Source organism: Stigmatopora argus, chromosome 3 (genome assembly GCF_051989625.1).
Source record: "Stigmatopora argus isolate UIUO_Sarg chromosome 3, RoL_Sarg_1.0, whole genome shotgun sequence".
Lineage (NCBI taxonomy): Eukaryota > Metazoa > Chordata > Actinopteri > Syngnathiformes > Syngnathidae > Stigmatopora > Stigmatopora argus.
In genome coordinates, this window is record NC_135389.1 from 14,061,799 (window position 1) to 14,081,751 (window position 19,953).

At 42.1% G+C, this 19,953-nt stretch overlaps 1 protein-coding gene across 11 annotated transcripts in view; it reads right to left on the reverse strand.

Annotated features, from left to right (window-relative positions):
* skor1b (SKI family transcriptional corepressor 1b) overlaps nucleotides 1-19,953 on the reverse strand; it is a 46,928-nt gene that overhangs the window by 1,393 nt on the left and 25,582 nt on the right. For 6 of the 11 annotated variants that reach the window (XM_077595514.1, XM_077595511.1, XM_077595512.1 and 3 more), the window contains 5 exons: nucleotides 1,271-6,951; nucleotides 1,095-1,188; nucleotides 911-1,015; nucleotides 779-835; nucleotides 427-501 (listed from right to left, as the gene is read on the reverse strand). In XM_077595514.1, coding sequence (XP_077451640.1) covers nucleotides 427-501; nucleotides 779-835; nucleotides 911-1,015; nucleotides 1,095-1,188; nucleotides 1,271-3,022 — 2,083 coding nt within the window. In that variant the 5' untranslated portion in view covers nucleotides 3,023-6,951. The remainder of the gene's footprint in view (nucleotides 1-426; nucleotides 502-778; nucleotides 836-910; nucleotides 1,016-1,094; nucleotides 1,189-1,270; nucleotides 6,952-19,953) is intronic. The other 5 variants (XM_077595518.1, XM_077595516.1, XM_077595515.1 and 2 more) reach the window with 5 other exon arrangements.

The window sequence follows — 19,953 nt, forward strand, 5'->3', positions numbered from 1 at the left end:
GAGAGTACAAGTTAGCAAGGGTCAAGGGATACAATTGTACATTCCTTTGAGTCAATGAAAAATAGTTTATTCACACATTCCTCATTCAAATCGTTCTTGAAGAGTGAAAAGAAGTATGAATACAGATGGGCTGGTTGTAAAATGCGCACATTTTTGGAGTGATAGAATTCTGAATGTTACTTTCCTTCAGGAGCAATTGATGGATTTGCATCAAATAAATGTTTTTTTTTAAATACGATAATGTGTTATAAAATGTAAAACAAACGTCACAAATCATTTTTTTACCTTATTCCATATATTAGAGAAGTAGCTATTTCTATATCTACTGTTGAGCTATGATGCAGCAAGATCATGTAATGGGAAAAAATAAATAAATCCAACTTATAATTCACTGCAGTGGCCAGATATAATATTTTGGGGTCTCACCTTTCAAATGTTGAAATTCACGTTCGAGCTTTTTTCTCAGTTCAACCTGCTCCAACAATTGCTTATGTAGTTCCTCTACACACAAATGCACAAGATTTAAAATTAGTTTATTGTCACAAGGCACATTACGCAATTTTATAACAACAAATACCGAATTAAATTATTTCGTTTCAAGAAAACTAAACATTGAATTTCTGCAAATTGCTTACTATTTCAGAAACACAGAATCTTTGTTCTTCACATAAAATAAACCGAGCAGAGATTTTAAATTTAACATTGTAGCTAAAATAATACAAATGATAGTAAATGCTAAAATAAGAATTAGCACCATCCAAATAAAATGATTCCATACCTTTTGCCATATTCCGTATGCCTCTTTGTGCGTCCAAAGGTCTTGCCGAGTCTTCATCTAAATTAACAGCAATAAGGTTTATTATGATTAATTAAAAATATATATATTTATAGGAAATAAACTGATGCGTACCTTCATCTTGCTCTCGCAGGTTTTCGTCGCTGCTTTGTTCGTGCAAAGATTTGCTTTCCACTTCCTCCACTGTGGAAGACGGCTCTTCTTTTCTTGCACTTTCATCTTGGAGGAAAAACACGTATTAAAAATGGCCATTTACACCTATTTTCTTTTTGAAACATTGTGGAGGATGACGTCCAACCATGAGTTGTGAGGCCGGCCGGTGAGTAGCTGGCAGGTCTGAAATGATACGGACTGCGCGCTTGTTGCAACTCGCTTCTGTCCTGCATGAAAACCTGCAAAGAATTAAAAAAAATGAATTTATTTGACTAAATAATCCGAAATATTCATCTTTTTTTTTTAACAAGAGCCACTCACTTGGCAAAAGGGTGCAACGACGTTCGCGTCTGTCAAGTGTTTGTTTTGGCCCTCTCTGTCGCAGGACCCCACGCGTGGGCTCGCCTTCTGGGACTCGATTGCATCCATTTCCTGCGCCGGTGCCCCCTTCGAGTCCGAGTCGCTGGGGGGCAAGCCGTGAGTGAGCCCCGGAGGAAGGCTTCGGGGACATATCAAGGACAGAGGCCTGTAGGGGTCCTCGTCCTCTGGCGTTTTACTGCTCTCCACCTCCACGTCCACGTCCACGTCCGCGTCGCCCTCGCTGTCCACGCACGGAGACGCGGACCGGTAGCTGGAACTCTCGCTTAAAAAGTCCGGCGACAAGTAGCCGCTTCGAGTGTAGGCTCCTCGGCTGCCGTATAACTTGGCGATGCAGTCGGCGTCTTTTATCACGGGCCGGAAGGCGGACACGTAGCTGGCCTTCCGTGGGGCCGAGACGGCGGCGGCGGAGGCCGGTCCCTCCAGCGGCCTCCCCTCGTCCCCGGACTTGTCGTCCTCGTTTCGCGTGGACTGGGTGCTGGAGCAGCGGTCGTTGTCGGCCTTGGACATGTCGGTGGACTCGGAAACGTCCGCGTCGGCGAGTCTGTGGAGGGGGAGCAGCTCGGGCGGAGCTTTATGGGGGTAGGGGGGCAAGGGGAGGGCGCCCGCCGCCGCCGCAGCCGCCGCTGCCGCCGGCCAGAAGACCGGGAAGGACGGGTAGGCGCTGTCCTTGCCGGCCCACAGGAGAGCCGCCTTGCTCTGCTCGCCAATGATGCCACCGCCGCCGCCGCCGCCACCGTCGTCCTTTTTCGGGCACAGGCCGAACGCCGGGAAGCCGTACGGGTGCGGGAAGAGCGGCGGCGGGATCTTCTGCAGCATCCCGAAGCCTTTACTCGGAACCGGGATGACCGGGTAGCTGCGCGGGCCCACGCTGACGCGGCTGTCCTCGCAGCCGAGGATCTTGGCAGGGATTTCGGGCGACTGGCGGTGGAGGTTCGGTGGGCCGTGAGACTTGAGAGGCGAACCCGATCCGGAGCCGCAGCCCGGCAGCGTCCTCTTGCGACTGCCCCCGTTGAACATGGCCTTGACGTCCTCCCACGCGTGCAAAATATCCATCTGGTTGCTTTTGTCGGTGAGTTTCAGGTGTCGCCTCCACGAGTTGAAATTGGCCGCGTCCGGCTGCGTGTATTTGGACTCTGGCGTGCGGTGCGAGTGGAAGATGAACTTATTGGGCGAGAAATACATGTTGCAGTAGGAGCACTTGATGCACTTGGCCCTGGAGCTGTTGTACCTGGCTGGAATGAAGCTGCCTCGGCTGCCCCACGCGCACTCGTGACACACGTCGAAGGCGAAATTTTCTGGAAGCTTGGGGGGCGAGTGAGCCCCCAGGAAGGACTTGCACAGTCTCTCGGCCTCGCGTTTGGTGATCATGCCGCACCTCCGGGAGGAGATGGGCATGGCGCCGGCCCTGCGCAGGATCTCCAGCTGGACCGGGGTGCACTGCACGCAAGTGATGCCCAGCGCCACGCGCCGGTTGTGGATCTCGTTGTAACTGTAATTCTTCAGCAAAGTGTTGGAGATCTGCGCCAGGCACAGCCTCTCCTGGCAGTCTATCACCAGGGACACGATGGGTATTCCGTACAGCACCGTCTCGCCCACTTGGTTGGGCTTCAGGTTGCTGGGGGTGGAGTAGGAAAGTTCTTGCTTGGAGCCCGGCGAGGAGCTGGAGTCGCGGCCCGCTGGGATGCCTTCCATTTTGGGGGACGAATGGAAGCTGCGCTGACATGGAGAAAGAAGGATTTCATGCTTTAAATGCTTACATGGACGCACTTTTAACGCGATCGGTACATTTGCAATAAGCAATGAGAGAGTCGTGTCAAACTGTCCTAAAACTCACCTTCAATGTTGGTGCGGCGCGCCTCTCACACACGCGTGGAAGAGAGACAAGGAGGAGTGTGTCAAATGATGCCGGGGTGTTTGCTTTAGTGATGGGACTGCCTCTCTCACTGGTTTGCTCTACTCAGCTTACTATACCCCCCCTCCCACCATGTTTCAGCCGGTTTGGGTTGCAGCATAAGTGTGTTAAACAAACACACACACGCCTGACAGAAAAAGAATCCAAGATGTGGGGCGCAATTAACTCTTTAGAGGGGGAGTGACTATTTTGGTCATACTTAAAAAAAAAAAAAAAACATGTAACCCTATCAGATCTGGTATGGCCTATACATGACAAAAAATAAAACGTCCAAATATGTGGATGTACTCTCTCCACTAAAATGAATTTGTTATTAATCACTACTCAAAAATAATAAATGATACCTGAAAAACATGTTAATAATAACAATATTCATTGAATTCAAATGAATATACAACATTGAGTTATGGCCCACAATAATACTCTAAAATAGATTTATTTTATTATAGTATTTCACTTGCCTGATGCTGTCAGTGATGGATATACAATTAATTTAAAATTGGAGGACTGGCTGTGAATGCTCATCTTACATGACGTTGACAGTGCTAGATGCCCAATTCATTTTAACTTGGAGAGATGGCTGTGCAGTCTCTCCCATGCAGTCAATGAGGGTAAAGAATTCTAATCAACGCAAAAAGTAAAAATAAACAAAAAAATCCGACAAAGAAAAATACTGATACTGATTTAAATAATTTCCTTACATTGAGCTGTCAGCCCTGCAAGTCAAAATGAATTGGACGTCTATCATTGTCAATGGAAACTAATGAGAGAACATGTCATTTTAAGATAAAAATGTTATGAAAAAAATCCAAATTTTATTATATTTTGATCAAATAGGCTACCATTTTAAGGCATAATATTTGTGTGATTTTATTGCTGTTCTTTTCAAATACAAAAACCAAATTGAGTGTTGTATTTTGTTCAACAAATAGCACTTGTAAAGGATGTGGCAGGACCCCCGTCACGTGCCGAGTTCCCACGGACTCACAAAGCATGTGCATCACTCACATGTACACACGCGTAGTGACAAGCAGCTGCTCTTAAGATCACAAGCTGAAAGGAAGCATACGTGACGAATGGTTCAACGCGTCAGCCATTTTCAAGTCCACGAAGCTGTGGCTTCACCATTTCCAATTGTGTATTGACGCAAGTTACCAGACAGAGACTCATTCGGGGTCCTGAGCATGGCAGGAACATTGGTACGAGCCCATTTGGGCACGTTTAGAGCATAATGTAAATACAGGAACTGACTACATTTTGTTAATGTAACAAAATATAGTGATATGATCAATGGGGAACAGTCAGTTAACATTATTGTTTAAAATGTGAAATGGGAACACAAATGATTAATCACATTGGCAATAATTGTCAGTCATTTCCTCATCATTCGTTTATTTTATCCCCCCCAAAAATTGCAATGTCTTAGGCGTTCAGGTTCTTATTAATCAGCCAATGTGTATAATGAAGTCATTCTCCACTCATTCAATGTCATTCCAGTAATCCAAAGAATCAAAAGTCTTATTGACGCTTGTTTTTTTTCTACATTCTCCCTTTGTGCTCAGTGGGGTCACACTCTAGTCGACCCCAGTTTTTTTTGCCCATTGAATGGATATGAATGACACATGTGAAAAGACAAATTCACGTGTTTTCATACCTTTGGGGCAGGGCGGTGAGATGAGCAAAGTCAGCAAGGTCATTATCTGTTTTGTTCTACCTTTTTTTATGTGCAAGAGAGAGCAGCTCATTTAAAAGTGTGTCTGCATTAATCACAGTGTCGAATCAAAGTATGATAATCACCTGAACACTATTAAAATAAAAGTGTCAGCCCATGGGAAATCTTACCTTACTCTTTAATTGTTTTGAAGCTTTGATGGGCTTTTTTATTCCAAGATTAATTTATGCATCCTTAAATAACTCTACATATGATTAATAAGCTTGAGACTGAAGCAATTATAACAAGTGGTTGGTCATCACCTCATTAGACGGTGTTGGAAAGATGCAGTTTGTAAGCGCCTGTTTTGGCGAAAAATTAACAGTGGAAGGCGAGAAGAGATGACAATTACAGGGCTGCTGGCTAATAACGCTGTGCTGCCGTCACCGTTATTTGAGTGATGGATGAGTTATTGCAGTTGACCTTTTGTCAGTTGTTGCAGCCGCCATCCCGAATCACTCCATATTGTTTTGCGCCAGGCGCGACAAAAGGCGTCGGCGCCACCGAGGCCGCCAGAGATTTGCTAAATGTTTGCTAATGTGTAAACAAGACATCACTTCTCTGCTGCTCTGGTGTTTGTTTGCCTCCTAAAAGCCGACTCATGGGTCTTGACCCCCATCCCGGAACAGGCTCGGCTGCTAAACGGAGTGTTTCTTCTCCGAAAGTGTGTGTGAGAACAAGAGGAGTGTGAGTGAGTGAGTGAGTGGTGGGGGGGATTTCATCACTGCATCCTATGAGGTTGAGCGCAGGGACCCTTTTGTTAAAGAGTGGGACTCATCTGCCAGTGGTGAGCTGCAAGGTCCTGAGGGAAAGAGAGGAACAAAGGTGCTAAAAGGCTGTTTGACAATGAGGGGGACCTTCAAGTGTGGGACACAGGCTGCAAGGAACAAGCTGTGCCAATCACCCTGCAATTACTGTTTTGTGTGAGGCAGACACCTCACGTGGGCCTCGGCGGAGACGTGCAAGGACGCCGGCGGTCGCGATCTCGCTTTTCAACAGCTGACCTGAAACTCATCGTGTCATATGGATGCATAAATAACCTGCTGGCCATATGCATCACCTTGTACAAAAATGGCTTGTGATCCTGGGTGGAAAAAATGGACTGCTCCATAAACAGGTCATTGTGAGACCTAAAGTTGGTGTTCAAATATAGTCAAGTGAATGATTTTGATGTTTGCTTCCTTACTAAAAATGTTTCTAAAGAGAAAAAAAAAATTAAATGCTGGTATCAAGAGTTAGAATTTGGTCTTTCGGACCACAACGCAGCGTCAATTCATGGACTAACTCACTAACTGACATGGTATTTTTTTTCCTAACATAAATGAGGCACCTTATTCAGTAAAATATTCATTTGCTATGAACGATTTTTAATTTTAAAGCTTAAGTAGTGCTTGGCCTGCTAATACAGAGTGCAATTTCAATGGTGCCTGAAAGATTCTCCATCAAAGATATTGAAATACATGATCTTCTAGAGGAAAAATCATCCACAAAAATAAATCTACATTAGCTCACAACTCAGTAAGTGTAGATGATGTAATTAAAATTGGGCATTGGGAGCTGTAATAAAATCTACTTGTTGCTGATGATTTATATGCTGTTTTAATAAATAAAGAAGGAAGGGATTAGAGTACATATGGTATATTGTTTTTTTTGTAGATTTAAGTGCACAGCAAACAAGATATTTTAATTCAGAATATAACCAAGTTTTGACATCTTGGGTTTAGTTCCCCTTTAAAAGAGATGTATGATAAAATGAAGTATTATAAAAATCAATGCACCAAATTCTAATTAATAAATATACATTAAAACACAATATCCCTGACTGTTTCAATCAAATATGAGCATTACAGTAATGTACTTGCAAATGAAAGGAAAAAAAATCCTATATGAACATAAAGAATCATTTTAAAATGTGCATTTATTCATTTAGTAAATAAAATATACCTCTTTTTCCAGTTGAAAGTATGAAGAGAAAGACAAAGCCGGCCTTCCTTGGTGCTTAAAACAGACCAAAAGCACAGATGAAATGAAATTAGAAAAGATACATATTAATATATAACAATATTAACAACGATCAAATAAAATCTGTGAAACAATATTGAAAGAAATCAAAGTGGAAAAGGTTATTGGTGTGCTAAAATTTGGCCATCATCTCCAACGCTTTAACAATTGGTCACTTGATAGGTCGTATAAACAAAGACACGGGAATTTGTCTATATCCAACGCTATGTGGTGTGGGCAGTGTAATGAGGAGTCAAGTGAGAATGGGAATTATCTTAATGATAACAAAAGGTCTGTGCGCCATACGGCCTGGGGCTGTAATGTAGGGTATTACCATAAAGATATGATATGCTTGTATTTCAGGGCTTTTTGAGAGGGAACAGCCCAAAGAGATAATAACTATTAGTAGATGACAGTGCTTTGTGGGATTCCAGCTGTGGAGCCCAAATTTCCATACAGATAGAATGGCTCAGGGTGGATGATATGCATACATGGGGGAAGGGCTTAGATGTGAACACCACGTCTGGCACCCCGATCATTCAGATGAGGTCTCTTCCTGGTGTTCTCCACACAACTTGAAGGTGAAGTGAGAGGTTTTTTTTGCTCCAAACACTCAAGGTATAGGAGGAACTCTCCATGGTACTGAACCGACTTGATGTGTCTCTGCTGACAGTTTTAGGCAGGAAGAGCAAATCTGGCTAATCACCCAATATACTATAGCGATAACTTAAATGGCTACCATACAATTGGAATTCTAGAAAAAAAATGAATAGGACAAATAACAATAAAACGAGGCAAGAAAGAGGAGGTCTCAGGATATGTTTGTACAAGGCCCAGCGGCAGACATTTGCATTTATGTAAGGTGTAAAGTTAACAAAGCAGGGAGAGCAGGGAGCATGAGGGCACCAATCACCCTATAATTATCCCCCCGATGTGCAAACTGCCCAACTCGCTGTCCTTGATGGACTCTCCTGACCCATTAACACAATACAGACCACAGTGGGCCTGAGGCAGGATGGGAAAGTAGACAACTACACGTGGATCAGTCCAAGCAAGACCAAACATCTGGGGGCCACTGTGAAATTAAAGAACTGAGAGAGCAAACCAAGCCAGTTACCGCTTTCCATTAATAGTCTGGCACCTTCCAAAGTGAGGTAATGCACAATTTAATTTCATGTGGTATTAACGAAACACCCCTCGGCAGCTCTCTCTAGAGTTTCAACTGCTCTTCGAGAACCTCTTTTACCTCAAAGTGACGTTTTAAGCCATTTTAATTAACAATGGAATGACTTATTTTAAAACACGACTGTGTTGTTTGCTCGGATGCTCTCCGAAGTGGGACGTGATCTTAGCGTGCGGTGACCTGAGGCTGGGCAGTGAGGTGTGAAGACACCCCAAAAATGGCAGGCATTCCACCGCATGGGTTCGATACATGTGGAACCAGTAAATACTGTAAACTGAAGCCCACTGAAAAACAAACAGAAATCACAACAAGATAGACCTTCACCAAAACACCCGTAAGGTGGGTATCAAGAGAGATCGTTACACAATATATACAGTGAACTATAAATAGCAATACAAGTGTTTCATGTGTAAGATAGAAGTGAGGAAGCTAGGTCAGATAAGGGTATGTGGGCAGAGTTACTATGCAAAGAATAGAAATGGCAACATAAAAAAACTAAAAATATATTGTCCAACTTTTTAGTTAAAAAGTGATGTTAAGAAATATACCATATTTTTCAGGCTATAGGTCGCACCTGAAAATAAGTCGCACTAGCCATAAAATGCTAAATTATGCAATGGAGTATAACTTGCTGTTTTGGGGGAATTTTGTTTGATAAAATAAAAAAAACAATTAAATGAAATGAAATAATAACACAAGTCACACTGGAATATAAATCACACCTCAGTAAAAATATTTTTTTAAATGCAATTCATAGTCCGGATTATGCGGTAAATTGGATTTGACCTATTTATGTTCTGAAACACAGAAAAAGTTTCCATTCATCTTATGACAAAATGAACACATTCTTCTGGGAAGAGTGAAATAAAATAATCCTAGAATGCCATATTTTTGCTTGCATGTCAGCTCCATAAAGCACACCCATTTCTAATATGTTAGTTTTTAGGTAACAGTTCTTTTGCAAGAGTTGGGGAATTTTACTAGTCCCCCAAATGCTGGCAAAAAATGGCAATCAAAACAATAGCTTTCCGCATGGCAGAGGTACAAAGTGGCTTTGTTCAGAGCTCTAGGCCTTGTTATGAACTTCAGCAATAGCTTGTAAATCTCGTATTAGTGCTCCTCATGCGCTGTATATGTGATGTAGAGCGCTAAATCATTCACACGGAGGCCTTGGTCAGCTGAATACAAATGAGGATACAGTGGGTGCTCTGTCAGTCCCTCAGGGGGTGTACAGGAATAGATGTGAGAAAAGCACAGTTTGATTGATGCCGCTACACTCTGAGTAATGACTGGTTCAGAGGTCAAACTACTTCAGCGGCACGCATTATATCATTAATTACAGACATCAATAAACAATAGGACACAGCACATATGTTTTAAGCGTGTCTATCCAGCTGCATTATTTCACAATTAGTCACCGCTACGCTGCAGATTGAAGAATACAAGAGGAAGGGGGGAAAAAAGGCGACAGTCTGCTAGCGAGCGCCGCTGATCACATCGGGAGCTCACGCGCTCGAAAACTGCGGCGTAGTAATTACACGTGATAATAGCAGCACATTTGGATTCCACAGTTACATATGCAATTAAAATATTATTCATTACCTCTTAAATAAAAGCGTGGTTCTGAAATCCCATTAAATTTGGGATAATTGTATGTGTTTAATTATAAGCAGCATGGCAGGAGGGGAGGAAAGAGGGACGCAAGTTTGGGAGAAAGTGCAGCCGAATGTGTTGTGACCTAGATTATGGAGACATTTTGTTTCAAAAATGACCTTGCGGGGAAACCTCAGCTCAGAATAGCTCAAATTACTTTTACACTTGACGCAGCTCAAATTAGGGCCAGCTTAAACGGAGCCTGGAGCCACCGAGAGCGTCCCTAAAATGTCCACCATTTCCATTGCCAAAGTTATGGCGCAATTTCACGTGATGAAAAAACAAGGCAATCACGTTGTGCACAGGCAAAACAAATACTAATGATAATAGTAAAGATAAAAGGTGCAAAAGGTGCTGTGTTTATTTGATTTGTTAGTACATTAACTGATGCAATTTGGTTTAAAGTAAGTGTATGGGTTATAAAAACAGATTACAAATAGCATTATGTTGTTTAGCCATTAAAATATATTGAATACACTTTTGCTTCCATGATATTTTTGTCACTTTATTCTAACTTGGGGTGAATGATCATGTTTTTGTGCCATTGACAAAGATGGATATCCAATCAATTTTCAATCCAATCTAACGTATGGTAACTCAGACTGGTGTCAACATTGCGTTTACTTAGAGAACCATAAATATATGATCACCTTAAATGATTACATATACACAAACAACAACAATAACCAACTTAGTGAACGCGTGATGCAAAATCAGAAGCCAGCTAAAACTTTGGAGAGTATTTGCAACAAAACATTAATGTTTCCAGTAGCTCAACCTTTTTAGGAGAGGAAAAAATTCTTAGGAAATTAAAAGTATTTTAGCAAGAAACATGAAATCAATACACATGATTTGCTTCTATGGGCCACACAAAATGACCTGACGTGCCGATCTGGCCCACGATTCAGCGGCTTAATGGATATTTTCCTGGTTTCCAAATGAAAACTTGTCCCTTCAGACACCGAGACTAGATTTTTACAAATATTATCAGCGATTTCTGAATGCAAAATATAATCTGTTGCTAAAGGGCTAAGGCCCCCACCCCCAAAGGATCCTTTGAGAGCTACTCTGTTCAGGCCGCTGGCTCCGTAAAAGAGGCCAAGCGGAGCTGTCTGCCACTCCTGTGCTTCATTAGGAAACAAAATATAAGGTTTCCACTCCATTAGGAATGACTTTAGGAGTGAAAGCACATAAGACGCCGACTCACCTCATCAACAATGCATTGCAATAACAGCGGAGGATGAATGAGTGTAAAAGGAGAGGGAGCGAGGGAATGGCAATAGCTTGTCTACAATGTCTTTACAGCAGAGTGAAAAGGGGAAAAAAAATCAGCAATGCAATAAAATGTAGTAAGATTAATCAAATGCCTCCAACTCCTATGAAAATATTACAGGGGAAGAGTTTCTATTATATCTAATGGTATCTAATCTAACAGTGGCAGTTAGAGACTTGGGCATCTATTTATTGTCAGGCACAATTTAGGAAGTTTAAAGGGAAGCACTGAAGCATGAGTGGAACATAACACGAGCAGACATCTTTTGCTGCTATTTTCCTTCCCGGGACTCATAAAAGCTTACCATTAAGAGCGCAGGTCAAGGTAGGAAAGAGAGGAGAGAAGCGCCACATAATTAGCGTGTCATAATCAAAATGACCCACTCGGACACTTTATGATTAGCCAGACCAAATCAGTGCGCCGCTGGTGGCAATCGGTGGCCGTGTTTTAACACCATTAACATAATGAAAATACGAAAAAAAATGTTAATAGCCCACCTCGTTGCGCTCAGACGAGTAGATGAAGCGCAATGTTAATTTCACACTGCAGTTTCCCTAACCTCTACCAAGGAAAACATTGTCATCGGCTTCCCTCCAAACCAAATATTGAAAGTATAAAAAGTATTTTTTCGTTAAACAATCTGAAAAAAGCACCACTCCCCTGCCGCAAATCTCCAGTGAGATTCTCCGGGAACGCTCTCATTTTCAATTAAAATCTCATTTGCTCGCAAGTTGAAGTGAAATCATGTTGCGAATTAGCACATGAATTTGCATACTGGGCAGCATGCCAGTTTGCTGTAATTTACTCGGATTCTTCAACAAAACATACGTATAAAAAAAAACATAGACGTTGATGGCCTGAGAGCAATGATGCATAGGCCAAGTGTAGACGAGAGAAAACATTTACCAACATGCAGCTGCAATGAACAACTGGATTGTGAACTAGTGAGGGAAAACGACAATTTGTTTCTAGTCATGCGGGGAAGAAACAAATGAGTTTCTGCAAACTTTCGAATAACAAAATACTGAAAAAAGGTCACAAAACTGTTCCAACCTTTTGCAGACAAACATTGTAAGGATGTTGGTGAATTAAGATGATGGGCAATTTTGAACTCACCGATAGAACACTACACTCTGTTCTTGGTGAATATGGAAAAATGCAAAAAAAAATAAGAATAATAATTTTTTAAATGCAGTTTTGGGTCATCATCGATTTCTGTAGCGTGACTCTGCACATTTACGGCAAAATAATAAGTCCAAATCGATGATGTAGTAGTTCAACTGTGACCTCCACGGCCATGCCATGACTGTTCACGTTGCGAAAATAGTGCACGACAAAGTATTTTTAGAAAATGTTCTCATCAACCAGCTCGTTTGTGAACTAATTTGGCACTGTGACTGTATTTTGGTCTCCATCAAGTGAAATGGGAGGTTGTAAAATTCCAGTCTGGTCAGACCTTGAACAGATGACGGAAGCCCAGCTTGCACTTTATGCTTTTACACCTGGACTCCACTTAATATTGTCCACAGTAAATTACTTGCTCATTTCACAAGGCCTTGTGACAAAGTCCTCCAGCTGTTATTGATCCATTCTTTCAATTAAATAACGCTTTGCTCTGGCCTCCTCCCCATGCAACATAATAACCTATTCTTTGTACACCGCTAAAATGATCAGCGTGCACGCAAAATTAATTCCGCGGCTATTGCCGAAACAACTATAATTGCAAACTACAGAGAGAGAGAAATTGGAAAGCTTTAATATATATTTCCAGGTGTATTTTCCATTTGTTCGAGTCAATAACATTTTTCATTAACATTCCTAATAAAAGGGGGAAAAAAGCGACGTCCCCTGCTCATTTCCCTTTTTAATTCCAAAATGAAATCAACGCACTTTGCGAAACACCTACGTGGCGCACTTTTCGCATTTAATTTGGTTTAAGACATCCAAATGAGATTAATGTTGGCTATCAACAATAAAACATTTTAATTTACATATTTATCAGTTGAATGAGCCATGACTCACAATAGGTAAGATCTATTAACATGATTGCATGTTGATATCACACTTTAATATAATAGAAAATTGATATATGGATGAATATGAATAGAAACTGGAATTGTGGGTAGCTTTTCATTTTTGAGAGTTATCATTTTTATAGACTTGGTCTTTGTACAGGCGTGTTGTTAAATGACTTGCTGTGTGGGTACGTGAGGTTTGGTGCCATCACTAAAACTAAAAAAAAATTCAGGGGGATCATCTGATTGAAAATGGATGCATCAAACAGATGGATAATGTGTCATCATCAGGTATAATTAGTCATTAAATTTATTTGTCTACACTTACAAGGCCAAGAGTCTGCGATTTTGAGGTTATTGGGTGATGTGTTCGTAATTTTGTCACAGGTTGTATGAGTTTTTAATGTACGGTAGTTATAAAAATGATTTCTAATTAGGGTCAAGTCAACCTTAAAAGTCAGATTTAGAAAGGACATTCATATCCGCAGAGGCCAAAAAGAAAGGAGGACGGACGAACGGTATATTCGCCTTTGTTGTTATCTTACCGATCCTGTAGCCACGCCAAAATCGCTGCCCCTGAGCTGCGCCGAGGTTAGCTCTGCGCTCGTCTGTGCCGGAATTATAGGTTGGCCTCATGCCGGCGGCGTACAGATTTAGCTTTGACCCTGAACGTGGCGTCCCCGAGAGGTTGGCAAATGTTATCACTACATTTTCCCAACTTTTGCTCAAAAAGCCCATCTTGGCCCACAAGTAGCTTCCCCTATCCTCACATCTCATCTCAGACATAATGGGAAAAGAGACCTCTGTGAGCTGGAATCTTTTAAGATTCATGATGGGATGACGAGGGACACGCAGCTCGTGCGCTTTTGGATTGGAAGTCATTACTGGCAATGCTTAATCATTTGCTTTCCTTCCTTACTGCTTTTAAACTGAATCCTGATGGCAACATTTTCAAGAGTTAACATTTAATTACCTGTTACTTGTTTTTTTCAGCTTCAAAGTACATGCTAAAATTAAGTGGGGAACATAAATTAATATACAGTACATGATAAAATGACAAATAATAACATAAAGAACAATAAAATGATAGATAAAAAGAAAAAAAGATATAAAAATAAACTCTGACCTCAGAAACTTTCACTTGAAGCATTGCATTTTAAAGTTGTCTTTTTGTTAGTAGACTCATCGTAAGTATTGAAATTCCGGAAGTGGCCTGTATTTGAGTGGGTTTCGCCTTATTTCCAGATATCAGCTACTAAAATGCAAAAATAGGGTCAAGGTGACAGCATCAATTTTCAATGAGAGTTAAAAATGAATAACATATCATTTTTAGAAGCATTTCTATTTGATAAACAAACACAGGATTGAAAACAATTGCAATAAAATGTTGAATATTTTGTTATACGCTATGTACATTTGGCGTAGATATAGATTTACCCATGTAAACATTTCGACACTCTGGTGCAGTATTACCATACACAATACGTAGGTAGCAGTCATCCCGTCTAACAAATGGAAGATGAAGAGGAATTAAGAAACATAAGTGCCACAATAAATCAGAAATCTCTATGCTGGAGGCAGCATGTACATTAGGGCAGCATTTTGAAGAGTTTCAAAGAGCCGCGCTCAACCTCCATTACTTCTTGACACGCCATGCAAATGAATCACAACATGGGGTAGGCTAGAATTAAAGACCCTTGCCTAATCAATGACAAGCCACAATGAAAGCCCGCTGCTGCGCCATTGGCAAGCTGCGAGGCCCCTGAAAAGACACACGTACCCCAACACATGGCGCATGAACTCTTTTTTTTTTCCAGTCTGACGTGCCCAAAGTCAAGCCATCTTTTATTCGGACGGCTTCCGCTTAAGTCGCCTCTAATTTGACATTCCACCACATTTGCAGAAGAGCCCCTCACGGAACCGCGCGAGTGACGGGCAGCGACGTCCCGACTATTTCCAACAGCTGCTCGGACCCGCGTAAATGACAGGCGCAGCCCGAGGACGTCTGCTGGCTGCGGCGCGGCCTGCTCCAGCCTGCTACAGCCTGCTACAGCCTGCAGGTGAAGTGTCTGTGGCGCCATATGGAGCAAGGAAAATTAACAACGAGAGGAAATTCTCCACAGCAGCGGGAGGTCTCGCTAGTCTCTCCTACAAACAAAATTTAAAGAAGGAGCGAAACGAGAGAGGGGGAGTGATAAAATTAATGGGGTTCAACGTTTTAACACAACACCGACGGCAGTGTTTGCAGAAGAAAAAAAAACGAGAAAGAATTCCCTTTACAGTTTAGTCGCATTGCATTGCTGCATTATAAATCAGCGCCTTGCTTAAGTAGTTTGACCCGCTCTATAAATGTACATTAACCCTGCCGGCGGTGCCGCCTCTCCGGTCACGGGCATCCCAAGCCCAGCGTAGTTGCTGTTCGAGCAGGTGAGTCGCCTCCGTCCCCAGCGGCACCCCGCGCTCGCCGCCATGATGACGGCGGCGCCCCCTACGGAGCCTCTCTTAGTTTGGGTCATTGATTACAAAGAGCCTCCTGGTTTTGTCTGACAGATGTGAATCCATGCTATTTAATTTGCAGAGTTACCCTCGAAGGGACCACCATTAGCTATCCAATCTGACCACAAATAGCGTTCCATTAAGCAAAGAGTTTGAGAAGCTCTGCCGGCGCGTCTCCCGACGACAGCGGCGAGGATTCCTGGGCGCATTACGTTGAATGTTAAATGCTGGGTTGTTTAAACAAAGGGGAGATCTTACTTTAAAAAAGGTCTTTGTTTTAGAGATACATAAAGAGTCGCCTCAGTGGGATTCTTCAGGCATATTAGAGCTGAAACTGCCCTTGTTTAGTGTCTAAAGAGGGTGGGGTTGGTAGTTAAAATGTTAATAAGTGCAATTCACTTTTAATTTAACAGCCCTCTGCATTCCTAATTACTCCACTAGCTGTGAATAAATGAGGAAGAGAGCTCATCTTCTGCCCTCTACTTTCAAAACAAAACATTCCTCCTATTTTTTCCGATATGGAGCCGCCAGGACTCGAATCGTAGTCTCCTCACGAACACCAAAGCAGCATGCGCACTAAGAGATTTTAGGGCGATTACTTTCTCAGTAGGCAAACCTCTGCAAATCACCAGGAGAGCATTTATTCATAAGCTAAAATGCCGAGTTTTTCAAAAGTGCGACTACATCTCCCCCGAAAAAAAAAAGGAAATTTGATGACCGAGGAAATATACGATTGTTTTCTCTTTTTCTTTTTATATCCAAAAACATTCGACAATAGGAGCAAATGTCCCTGTGTAGCCACGGGTGAATAGAAGTGTGCATAAATTACTTTATGTAATCATACAATGTAGATTAGCATGATAATGGCGGGTGTTAATGGATGGCAGGAAGCAGGGAGTGACAGCACTTTCAAACGAGACATGCTTGGGGCAGTGAGCTCAAAACACACACACACACACACAGACACACACACACACAACATTGGGGAATAGCGACAAATGTGAGTGACGGGGAGGAAGCCACATCTCACCAGCAGCCTGAGGGATCATACAGTATTTTCACAAGCCCGAAGGCCACCGGACGCTATTAATTGTGAGCAAAAATGTCCAATATTTGATCAAACGGAAGCGATCCAACAATCTATCGCCGTCAAAGGCAGTGAAACATAATCGTTCAATGTCGGTCGTCCCTGTTAAAATAGATTCGATGCCGATCGCTGTCAATAGCAATAAATGTAAATGTCATGCTGAAATTAATTCCAAATTTGACTCCAGAAAAATTTCCACAAGTGATCAATGTTTGAACTGATGAGCACTGAAGAAAAAAATCTTAATTCTGTTCAATGAGATTTACAAAACCTCTTCACCACCAGTCTAATGCCACATGCTGAGGACTGAAGACAAAAATTCAACCGGATTGAAGACTTTGATGGAAAAGCCTTATTTCTCTCAACAGCGCAGCCATTAGTAAATTAGGCCAGATTTGAAACCCCTGCACCCCCGTGGAGGCAAAAGATGGGGTTAAAAAAAGATTTAAGGAAAAGTCAAGTGTGCTTATTTAGGCTAAAATATAACAAGCCCTTGTCCTTTCATCCGCCAAAGCTGCGCTAAGCCGGGTGGAGTGGGAAGGGGAAACATAAGGAGTCCTAGATTTACAAAGCATGTGGATATGACCACTCCAGTGGATTAATCGGAATTGGGAGGGCTTTGTGCCGGCAGCAAATTGATCAACCTTGATGCAGATAATCCACAGGTCCCTCTGATTTGTATGCACGCGCAGCAAGTGAGAGCGCCACTTCACTCTTTTCGAACAACTGTCGTCTTACTGCGACCACAAACTGCACATGTTGTGTCACTTGCTGTTTAACTGACAACAGAGACTAGAATTTAGCATAAAGAGAAACAAAAACGCTCTGACCATAAATGGAATCTTCTATCTGTTAAAAATGTTACCCTTCATTTGTACTCCTATTTAATTACCAAATGGATTTATGGAAAGAAGGAAATTGAGAGGCAACATTATTTAGAAGACTGTGAGAGTTAACATTATGCAGTTAAGATTATTATTTTGGTCGGCATTACACACTCCCCTTAATTGCAGTTATTATAAAAAATAGGACCTAGTATATTTTTAGTATATATTGCCCCATCTTTTGCAGTTTGTTTTGCGAGTCTCTGTTTGTGTAAAAGCCCGCAATATACCACAGGGAGAAACCAGTTCAATCTTCAACATAAAAGGCTCTTTAGATACAAATGCACATTCCTACTCAAGTTTAATCTACTCTAGAAGCAAAATCTAGCTCTTGCCCAGGGAACGTGGCTTCTTGACCCTCTGACAGTCAAGGCTGAGTACTGAGCTGAATTGACGAGTAAATCTTAAGGGTCAACATTTCCAGCCGAGGAAAATTAATTAAAAAGGTTTTGGTGCGCGGTGAATGACGGCTTGCTTTTGTTGGTCTTCGGCACTGGTGGCGGAGGCAGCACCGTCCCGGTGTCGGCGAACCCCCAGTGGCTTTGACAATTGTCTGGCTGCCAAGCTCCCACTTTATCAGCGGCTGCATATCAATGAAGCCATCGTTTTATGTGTGTAAATGGTAATTACAACATTTCTCTTGGTATGAGAGATGAAACTAAAATACTCAAAAGACCAAAAGATATGTCACCTCCCCCCCTCAATTCCCAGCTCAAACAACAACAACAACAATCTCGTGGTTACATTTTCAAGACCGAGAGTCTTGTTTTTCCACATTTATGCCATGGTCAAAGATTTAGCGTGTAAAAGCATTTAAACAGGATGAAGCTCAGAGTTTAATGTGTTCCATCAATCCCATTCTCACAGGGTTGCCGCCTGTGAGACCATCAGAGTAGTTTAGTGGCATGTTGCAGATTAAAGGTGCAACAGAAGAGTCAGGTAACAAGGGACGAAATACTGGTGCCAACTCTCAGTTTTAACTACCCGCATTCCCTTTGGCCCACTCTCATTAAATGCAGAAAGCATTTGTCCTTGTAAGCTTTCACAAATGCACACACATTCTCTCAAATGCACCGTTGTTCACCACTGGCCATATTCAAAGGCCATTAGTTGTAAATGGATGGTGTGATGCCAAAGTCTCATCTGAGTGCAGGGTCCAGGGGCAAAGCAACTAAAGATCACCATTTAAGTCCACCTGACAACAAAGCGCCTCCCAAAAAGCAAGTGCTAGTAATATGGGTGGCAACCAATGTAGTACCTTGGCAATAATATCTTAGGACAGTAGAGTATACAATGGCTGTAACCTTCGAAAATGAAGAAAGGGGCACATGGCAGAGCGCTGTGTCGTATAAATTGGTGTCCATTAGTAATTAAATCGGGTAATCTGAAAAGGGTTGAGGAAAGTAACTAACTTCAAATGCTGAATTATTAAACACGTATCAACATCAGAACCAAGTGTCAGGGACAACACATACTTAAAGCCTTGTTTTAGCCAAGGAATTCATTTGAATAGCTTCATGTAATTTGTAAAACCAAATTAAAAATAATAAATGAAAAATAACGTGCCACAGTAAAGTATTTCTCTTTATAATACAGCATATTTTGTCCTAAAAATAAGGAGATAAAACGAGGACTTTGTTTTGTAACAGCAAAGAGGACAAGCAAGCAGCTAGGGTCAAATGTGTGAAGGTGTATAGCTGCAGTAAAGTGACTCAATTACCACGTTTGCTCTTTGTGTTGACCCCTCAATTAGTGTGGAACTGTAACAATCTGCCCAACAAATACACTCATTCATCACCAACTGCCCAAACCACCAAGCTTGCTTCATCTCGCAAAAGAACGAGGGCAGGCAGAGGTCAAATTAAGTCTGGCCTTTGTAACTATACTTTCCTTAATATCTGTTCCTGAACAGGATAAGCTCTGGTAGGCCCACGGTCATTACACGCGTATTGGAACAAGCCACAGCAACAAGACAGCAAACAAAGCACGCAGGAAGTCATGGATCAGGGAATGGAACTCGATCTCCTAACTTTGGGATTCCATATTGTTCTCTGTCTGCTTGTATTATTAAGCGTGGATAGGCGCTTCAATGCATTCAAATGCTATTCTCGCTATCCCGTTTAAATGGGACACATTTCAACATGTAAGCAAAAGTGCTAAAGGAGTAACTAAGGGCTTGCAATGAACATTAGATCTAATCAGGTGAGGGGGTGGCTCTTGTTTCTGCAATGAGAAAGTTTGGAAACATTTCCAGCTACTGGAATCGACGTCGTCATGGCCGTGTCGAGGCCCCGTCGCCGCTCTCCTGCTGTGGTTTGAGTTGCAGGTGCAGTAAAAGCGAAGCGGTGATGATTTAATTATGACACCGGTTCATTCAGTCACACAGGTTAGGTTTCCAGTCAAGGGTG